The sequence below is a fragment of the Fukomys damarensis genome, unplaced genomic scaffold (genome assembly GCF_012274545.1).
Source record: "Fukomys damarensis isolate Sample0158 unplaced genomic scaffold, DMR_v1.0_HiC HiC_scaffold_34, whole genome shotgun sequence".
In the NCBI taxonomy this organism is placed as follows: domain Eukaryota; kingdom Metazoa; phylum Chordata; class Mammalia; order Rodentia; family Bathyergidae; genus Fukomys; species Fukomys damarensis.
Genome location: NW_022900946.1, coordinates 10,592,773 through 10,602,652, shown reverse-complemented (window position 1 = coordinate 10,602,652; position 9,880 = coordinate 10,592,773). Strand labels below are relative to the sequence as shown.

Sequence of the window (9,880 nt, the reverse complement as noted above, 5' to 3'; positions counted from 1 at the left end):
GGTGCCTTGTGGCTGTCTTGTTCATTGCCACAATCCAGGATCTATAACATGGCCAAGCACAGAGTGGAATTTGTTCACATTTGACCAGTAGCCATCAGGAGCAGGTGAGAAGACAAAGCCTACCTTTTCATAATGGTTGGATCTCAAAAATGATCCCACATCCAGGGAAGTGTTCAGGCCTGAGAGCCAGGTATGGTTGTGGTGCATACCTATAACCCAGCATTGGGGAGGCTGAGGCAGGAGGAACATTTGAGTCCAAAGACCAGCCTGGGCTACACAGAGTTCAAGGTCAACCTGAATGATACAATAAAACCCTGTCTCAAAATTTGAGGTGTACATGCCAATAATCCCAGCACTGTGAGAAACAGGCAGGAAGATCGTAACGTCCAGCTCAGCCTTCGTGACTTAAAAAGATCCTGTCTCAAAATAAAAAGGAGATGGGGACACACAGTTCAAAGGCCCCAGGTTTGATCACCAGTACCTCAAACCAAAATACTAAAGTAAAATAGGTGTGGGACTTTTTGAGACCAGAGATGGTTTTCTTCTGTTGTTTTGAGACTCACTATGCAGTTGAGGCTGGCCTCGAATTCATAGTGATCCTCTTGCCTCAGCCTCTTCAGTGCCAGGATTACGGGCTTGAGCCCAGAGAGAGCCTGGGAGACATCCTAGCCTTAGACAGCACACCTTCTGCCCTTGGAAACCGTAAGAGGATCCTGCTCTCGCCATACTTCCTCCACATCCGGACGTGAGCCTGAGCGATCGAACCCACCCTGCCCGCATCTCCTTAGTATCCTGACGAGAGCCTCACACGTGTGGCCCTGTCCTCATTCCTTGGGCTCTGTCATGAGCCCGAGGAGCATGCGCAGTCACTGCTTCATGGCACGGGACAGGAACCCTGCGGTCACTGTACCCTCATTAGCCCCACAGGGTCGACGCCCCTGGTGGGCTTTGGCAGCCATGCCGGTTCTGACAGCAGAGAGGAGACTCACAGCTGGCTGGAAAGAAGCCCAGTTAGTCGACACCCTTGACCACTCCCCAAGGTCTATGAAAAGAAGCCAACCCCGGAACTCGCTGGCCCTGCCCACCCTCCATTCTTGAGGGTGGACTTTCACTGCCGACGGTGCCACCTCTGGGTGCCACCTGCTCGGCACTTTCCCAAGTGTACTTTAACCTCAAGCCCAAAACACAGAGTCAAACTCATTTTTGAGCTTTCTCATCAGCTCCTCTGGAGTGCACTTTCCTTCAGTAAATCTCTACCAATCTTGATGCCTCTGTGTGTCCTGTTCGGTTTTTTGTTCAGGACACTAAGAATCAGGTATCAGGTGAGACTGACACCAACTGTCCGCCACACTTCGCCCGTCATCGAATTGGAAGCCAGAGAGGATGGGTCCTGGATTCTGGGATGGAGAGAGAAAGCAAACTGGCCTTGTGGTCTGTGTTTCCTCCCACAGAAAACAATGCTGTTGTTGATCAGTGAAAAAGAGGTTTATTTCTCGGAGCAAACGAACATTTCATGTCATCAGGTCTGTTGCTCACAACGGGGAGAATCCTGCCCACACAGTAAGTGAGGGTAGAATAAATACTTCAAGTTGTACTCAGCCTCAGAGAGGCAGTAAGCAATGTTCTTGTCACACTCACACATGAGTTCTTGGCATTTGTCCTCTGCAGGTCCTGGAAGGAGTAGGGAAACTGAGGTTAAGCAGGGACCTGCAGAAACTCCAGAGTAAATGTCAGGGGAGCCAGTCCAGTAAAGCTGGCAGCAGGATGGGTCCTGAGTTGTACTTGGATTACAGTTTACAATCGCCACGTCTCTCCGCTGACACGAGCACTCCTGTCAGCTCTTAAGGAAAAGGAACTTTGAAGACCCAGAGTCAAGCAAACCACCTTTTGGTTTCTCTTCTGCGTCAGTTTGGTTTTATTTGAGGGATCCATGTAAATGAAGACGGTAGGCACCCGGCAACCATCTGGGTTTGTGAAGCCTGCTCTGTCCTCGCCTAACCTTTCTGAGGCTGAGTCCTCCCGTAAAAGGGGGACACCTCTGGGATGGGACTCAAACACAGTGTTTGCCTGGCATTCTCCAGGCCCTGGGTTCAATGCCCAGCACCGGGAAACAAAGTTAAAAATAAAATGGAAGGAGGGTTACTGGGAGCCAGGATGGCAAAGGCTATGAAAGTGCCAGCTGGGGCTTGGCACGGGACGCGCACTCCACGTGACTGCCTCCCACCTGGGTTTCTCAGCTCCTCCAGGTGCTCCTCGGAGAAGAGCAGCTAAGCAAGGAAATGCCACCACTGTGGAAAGCCTCGTTTGTGTGGCTTAGAAAGATTCTGTAGTCTTTCACTCGGCAGGCTCAGCAGCACCAGAGACGCCGTGCTGGGTGGGGGACTTGGGACACTCGGGACACTCGGAACATCCCCCAAACCCTGTTGTGAGCTGAGCTAATTAATGGAGTTAATATGCATGGCTATCCATGGGGCTCCCGAGACTTGGTTAGGGCCAAGGCAGCTTCAAGATTACTAAAATCCCTCTCATTCATTCATTCATTTGCAGTGCTGTGGGTTTAGCCCAGAGCCTCACATCTGGTAGTCTGTGTTCTATCACTCAGCTACAGTCCCTCTCACTTTTTAATAATAAGTTTATTATTATTATTATTTGTTTTTTGAGACAGGGTCTCACTATGTCCTTGAGACTGACCTGGAACTCACTATGTGGCCCAGGCTGGTCTCGAACTCAGTGATCCTCCTGCCTCAGCCTCCCAAGTACTGGGATTACAGGCATGCGCCACCATGCCTGGCAATAAGTTTATTATTAAATTACACTAAAGTCTAACCCTGCCATAACTGGAAAACCAAAATCTTATATCAGAATATAAGAAACTGATAAAAAAAAAAATATGCCAAGCAGCCAGGTAAGGTAGCTCACACCTGTAATCCCAGCACTCTGGGGAGGCTGAGGCAGGAAGATCACAAGTTAAAGTCCAATTCGGGCATCTTATTGACTTGGCAAGACCTTGTATCAAATAAAAAGATAAAAGCCAGAGATGTAGCTCAGGCCCTGGATTCAAGCCCTAGCAGCCCCCCCCCTGATGTAAAGAACTTCAACAACAAAAACCAGAGCCAGGCATGATGATGCACCCCTGTCATCCTGGCACTTGGAGGTGGAAGCGGAGGCAGGAGAGTCACTGTGAGTTTGAGGTCAGCCTGAGCTACACTGAGTTAGTTCACAGCCAGCCTGAACCACCTAACAAGTCCTTTTCTCCCAAAACAGCGATGAAGACCAGCGAAGATAAAAGTCTACAGAACGAAAGGCTAATGAGATGCTGGACGCCTCCGTAGGTCATGAGCCCCCAAGTTAGAGGGTCTTGATTAAAAGACAAGGGAAAGAGACAGATGCGCAAGCCTGAGAGAAAGTCACAGTTAAAGAGCTTCCTCTTGCCTAGTTGGAAAACTAACACAAGGTGGAAAGACGGCATCTCACTTCAGTTAAGCTTCCCACACTCATCAGGGTGAAGCTGATCCATGGGCCTGTAGCCGGCCCAGAAACTTGAGGCACCAGCCTGGGCAATTTAGTGACTTAGCAAGACCTTGTCTCAAAAATAATTTTTGTTTTTTGGTGCCAGGGATCGAACTTGGGACCTTGTGCTTGCCAGGCAGCCCAAGATGCTGGATGATAGAACCGCTGGGCTAAATCCCCGGCCCTCAAAAATAATTTTTTAAAAATTATAAAGGGTTGGGGATGTCGCTTGGTGTAAAGACCTTGGGTTCCATCTCCAGTACTGCAAAAAAATATATTGAAAAGGAGCTGGGAAGGGTGGGGCACGCCTATGATTCCAGCACCAGCACTCAGGAGGCTGAAGTGGGAGGGTCATGAGTTTGAGGCCAGCCTGGGCCACACCGTGATTCTGCATCTCAGGAACAAGTACAACAACAACAACAACAACAACAACAACAAATAATTCCTACCCCTGCTTTTGGGGGTGGGTACCGGGGATCGAACTCAGGTCTTTGCGCTTGCAAGGCAGTCACCAGAACCACTGAGCTAAATCCCCAGCCACCTCACCTTTTTTTTTTTAATTAAAAATCCCTAAAATACAAAATTTACCATTTTGTCAGTGCCATTTAGTACATTCATAGCACCATGCATTTGTCTACTTCCAAAACATTTCTATCAACTCAAAAGAAACCTTGAACTCAGAAAGCACTTGCTCCTCGCTCCCCTTGTCTGAGTCTATAGGGACCTGCTGATTCTGGGTGTCTAATATCGGTGAAGTCATAGGAGCTCTTGGCCCTGGTTTTTTCACACTCCATTCATCCGTGTGACACAGGGATATTTCATCTGCTTATTGACATAGTACTTGCAAAGCACTTGGCACATGTGCTACTCCCTGTCCGCCCCCCTGCCTCTTTTTGCTGCAGTGCCGAGTGGAATCCAGGGCCTCACACATACCAGGGAAATGCTCTACCCGCTGAACAGAAGCCCAGCCAACTTCCTTCCTTCTGTTAGGCTCCAGGACCCTGCTGCTCTGTCTTACTCAAATCCTAGCACACAACCTGGAACAGGGTAGATTCTCAGTGACAGTGGTTGAGAGAATATACACACACCATGCTTTATTTCCGATACTCACTCAAAAACCCAAGTGTATTTTATTATTCCCATTTTACAGATGAGAAAAGCGAGGTTCAGAGGGATCCAGCTCCTTGGCCAAGTTCACTGAGCTGGACCAAAACTCCAGCCCAGGATCTCTTGACCCAATCCTGTTTCTCCTATCTCCTTAAGCAAGAAAGATTCTTTCTAAAGCATGCCTTGGGCCCCCTGATCCATACTCTTGGGAATTCAAAGGAACCATGTTGTTCAAGAAAAATAAAAATGTAAAAGGAAAAACAGCTCCAGTGGGTTAAGTTTAAAATTAAAGCCTGCTAGTAAATATTATTATAGGCTTAAAATTTTTTCATATATTTGTCAGGCCCATAAATGGAAAATGGGCCAAACCTATAATTAAATAAACAGCTATGTTCAGAATATCTCCAAACAGAATAAAAACATATTCTCAGCACCCCCAAAATGTGTAATAGATACTTAGGTTCATTGCATTTGCTTCAAGGAAGACAGTTTTGTAAACAGGTGCTGACTTCACCCGCAAACCCACCAGTAAATATTTCATAAACTCCAATCTCCCATGGGACGAGCAAACAGAAGCCATCAATTGAAGAGGAAGGGAAAGATATTCAGCAGAGCTCTCCACCCAGCCTCCTTCCACTCCCTCTTTGCTGGGCCAGTTTAGGGGCAAGTAGCTCTCTCCGTGGGCCTCAGTTTCCCTGGCTCTAAATGAGCGGGTTGGAGAAGACGATGCTGAGGGCGTGTGTAGCCCTGAAATCTGACATTGTGTCTCTCTCAACTCAGCTTTGTCCTTCTGCCAGCTCCCCATGCTGAACCCACCCTTGCTTTCCAGACTCCAGGGTGGATCCAGTCTCCAGAAGCTGTGGTTTTGTGGACACTCACACAGAAAGAAGGCAGAAGGGTATGAAAGGGAGAGAACACCCTCCTCCACTCTGCTTATCACATTACAAACCCTCTTCTCTTTGCAACCCTCAACTTCCAGTTAAACTGAGGCAGACTGTCATCAGCTCCAACTGATGGACCCTCATCCATCCAAGGCCTAATGATTTTTAACAAATGTGCCAGTACTATTCAAAGGAGAAAGAACAGAATCTTCAGCAAATGGTTCTGGGACAACTGTCCAGCCACGTGCCAAAGAAGGAAGTTGGACCCCTTCAGTTCATTTCATATATACAAATTAGATCAAAATGGGTTAGTAATCTGGGTGGGGTGCTACATGCCTGTAGTCCCAGCACTGCAGGAGGCTGAAGCAGGAAGGTTGCAAGTTCAAGTCCACCCCGGACAATTTGTATAAAAGAATTAGGAGAAAACATAGAAGCAAATCTTGGATTTGGCAATGGATTCCTAGGTAAAAAATGAAAAACAAGAGCAATGGCAGATGAAATAGGTAAATTCAATTTTGTTTTGGTGCTGGGAAGTGAACCCGGGACCTTGTGCTTGTGAGGTAGGTGGCAGGACCACTGAGCTAAATTGCCAGCAGTAAATTCAATTTTTAAAAAATTATACTTGTGTGTATCCAGGGCGTCACTGAAAAAATGAAAGCAATCTATAAATGGGAGAAAATAGCTACAAATCACAGATTCGATAAAAATTCAGAATTTGGGATATGAAAAATTCTTACAATTAAACTATACCAAAAGATTAACAATGCAATAAAAACGGACAAAGCACTTGAATAGATCTTTCTTCGAAGAAGACATAAAAATGGCAAGGAAGCATGTAAAAACACTCAACATCATCAGTTATAAGCAGCCACTATGGAGGCTGAGTCAGGAAGATTGCCACTTTGAGGTCACCCTAGTTTACATAGTGAAAACGTCTCAAAATAAAATAAAAAGGAGTAGGAGGATAGCTCAAGATGTAGAGGACTTCTCCAGCATATCCAAGGCCCTGGGTTTAATCCCTAGTACTAAGAAAGAAAGAAAGAGAGAGAGAGAAAAAAAAGAAATAAAAAGGAATGTAAAATGGAAGGTGCACTGTAAAATACAATTTGATGGTTCCTCAAAAAGTAAAACAAGATTAGCATGTGACTGAGCAAGTGCATTTGTAGGGATGTACACCAACTACCTGAAAATAGCTCCTCAAATAAATACATTTTCATGAATGTTCGCAGCATCACTGCACACAATGGCCAAAAAGGAGAAGCAACTCAAACGCTCATCATCAGACCAATGAATGACCCAAATGTGGCAAACCCACATAATGGAATGAAAACTGCTCCTAAGTAGAACGCACCTGCATGCGGTAGTGCACCCCTCAGTTCCAGCTACTTAGGAGACCGAGGCAGGAGGATCGCAGGTTTGAGGCCAGCCCCTGCAGCTTAGAAACACCTTGTTTCAAAAATAAAAAACAAGGAAGGCTGAGCCTGCAGGAGACCACTTGCCCAAGGAAGCGTGACACAATACGGATGAACTTAAACCGCACGACGCGAAGCTGAAGAAAGAGGGCACAAGAGACCGCACAGTGTCTCATTCTACTCATACGAAGCATCTAGACTTGGTAAACACAGAGACAGAAATCAGTCCGTAAGGTTGCCAGGCGCTGATGGAGGGAGGGATGGGGCCAGAGGGCCCTGCTTCATGAGGTCTTTGAGAGCGGGGAGTTGAAAATGTTTCGGTGGTGGTTGTGCAACATCGCGGTGATACTAAATATCACTGAACTGTACACTTCTAAGTCATTGATTTTAGAGTGTGTTTACTGTCAGCTAAAAGAAGAGTGATGGAACCAGTTGTCTGGATATGAGTGAATCTCACTACTGAAACAGTCTGTATCAGTACTCTCTTCTTTTTTTTTTTTCCCCCTTGGTACCAGGGATGGAGCTCAGGTCCTTGCACTTGAAAGGCAGCTGCAGAACCACTGAGCTAAATCCCTGGCTCTCTCTTTCTACTTTTAAAACTGATTATTTAATTTCATTAAGTAATGTCATTGCAGTGCTGGGGATTGAACCCAGGGCCCTGCATCTGCTAGAAAAGTGCTCTACCTTGGAGCTCCAGCCCCATTTTAAAATTCACCCTGTGAGGACACACACCTTTAATCCCAGTACTCTCAGAGGCTGAGGCAGGAGAATCAAAAATTCCAGCCCAGTTTGGACAATTTAGCAATGTAATGAAACCCTGCCTCAAAATAAAAAAAATAAAAGGGCTGGGATGTAGCTCTCAGCACAAAGGCTCTGGGTTCAATTCCCACTACTGGAAAAAAAAATTATTTGAAAGGAAACTGTAAATGCAAAGCACCGCTGAGTCTTAAAAATAATGGTTCATGCTTATTTTGCCAGCACTCAGGAGGCTGAGGCAGGAGGGTCACAAGTTTGAGGCCAGCCTATATAGTGAGTTTAAAGTCAGCCTGAAATACACAGCAAGACCCTATCTCAGAACAAGCAAACTCTCCTTTTCTCACTGCTTTTTTAAAGAACACAGTAAAGTTCCCCTGAGGGACACTTAACTTTTTTTGGGAGGTACCGGGGATCGAACTTGGGACCTTTTAACATTTTTAATTGCAGCTTTTTTTTCCTTTTAACTTTAGAATTAGTTGGTTATGCACAATATACACTGTGATGTCAGAATGCATTATGGAACAATAGATACATATTGCTTACATCTTAAGATGAATAATTCGTAGATAGATGCACAGGATTTTTCTTTTTCTTCTTTTATTTATTTTATTTTTTAGGTACTGGGGATTGAACTTGGGTCCTTGCACTTGCGAGGTAGGTGGCAGAACCACTGAGCTAAATCCTCAGCCCTCTTTTTCTTTTTTTATACTTTTTTTTTTTTTTTTGGTACCAGGGATCAAACTCGGGTCCTTGCGCTTGCAAGGCAGGCCACCAAACCACTGAGCTAAATCCCTGGCTCTTTTTCTTCTTTTAAATGGAATCTCATGCTTTATTTCTGCTCTTCCAAAGAGGCTTTAATTTGTTACCTACAGGTAACAAATTTATTATTTATTTATTTAGTTTTTTGAGACAGGGTCTCACTACATAGTTGAGACTGACCTGGACCTCACTATGTAGCCCAGGCTGGTCTCGAACTCACAGTGATCCTCCTCCCTCAGCCTCGGGAGTGCTGGGATTACAGGCGTGCGCCACCACGCCCAGCTATATACTTTTATTTTTAAAATTATTTTTATTAGTACTTTCTCTAAGCCAGAATTAAATCCACGTGTACAACTCTCCTTAGCTAACACTATACAAGCCAGAGCTTCTCTGCTTTTTTGGTACCGGGGATCGAACTCAGGACCTTGCATTTGTGAGGCAGGCATGGCATAACTGAGCTAAATCCTCGGCCCTTAGAGCTTTTCTGTTTTATAAGAAAGCAAAGCAGAGGTTCTAGCTCAGTGGTTGAGCATATGGCTAGCATGGGTGAGGCCCTGGATTCCATCCCCAGAGTCACAAAAAACATAATTAATCAAAATAAAAATTGGGACCGGGAATGTAGCTCAGTGGTGTCACACCTGCCTGGCAAGCACAAGATCCTCAATTTGACTTCTGGTTCCCCCCATAAATAAATAAATAAATAAACTAGCAAATAGTGAGCCCTCAAGTTACGACGGACCTGACATACAAACAACTTGGGTTAATTAAGTTAATGGAGGATTCATCTGCCTCTTGCTATCTATACCGTGTACCCAGGTAAACATCCAGATGTCAGCTGTATTGACTTAAAACCACTTTGAGTTACAGCCAGTCCTTGGGAATCGATCCAGTTCGTAAGTCAAGGTCCCACTGTATTAGAAAGGTGTGAAAGCTGAAGGAGCACAGGACTGAGACTTTTCCCTCCACACAGTCAGAAGGATTGAAAGAGAATTTCCGGCTGGGTCTCAGGGTCGGTCAGAGCTGTGCTCATGCACACCCCGGTCCTGGATGCGGGGATCCGAGTCACCCACGCCGAGGCTCTGTGCCGGGTCCTCTATCGAGTGACACTGGGGGAAGCAGCGCTTCCCTGTCACGTCACCCTCACAACCCCCAGGCTTGGTTTCTGCTTCCGGTTTACCGATGAGGAAACTGAGGCTTGGGGGGGGTGCGGGGCGGGGCCAAATTCACAGGACTAGAAGTGAACCAAGGCGCGATCTGAATCACCGAGCCGCTGAGAAGCAAGCCAGGGTTTGCCAACTCCGGAGTCCCTGGGTCAGGCAGTGTTCATGAAGGACACAGACGAGATCCATCAAACTCCCCCTTTTGACAAATACATAGACTCACCTACCATTTCTCTTGAAACACTGAACTGCACGCTCTACCTTTTACCTTCCTTTTTTTTTTTTTTTTTAAGAA

At 46.0% G+C, this 9,880-nt stretch overlaps 1 protein-coding gene across 3 annotated transcripts in view; it reads right to left on the bottom strand.

The window, feature by feature from the left end:
- Positions 1-1,475: 1,475 nt before the first annotated feature.
- Positions 1,476-9,880, bottom strand: part of Pla2g10 (phospholipase A2 group X) — an 18,020-nt gene continuing 9,615 nt past the window's right edge. For all 3 annotated transcript variants that reach the window (XM_010610032.1, XM_010610030.2, XM_010610031.2), the window contains exon 4: positions 1,476-1,671. In XM_010610032.1, coding sequence (XP_010608334.1) covers positions 1,520-1,671 — 152 coding nt within the window. In that variant the 3' untranslated portion in view covers positions 1,476-1,519. The remainder of the gene's footprint in view (positions 1,672-9,880) is intronic.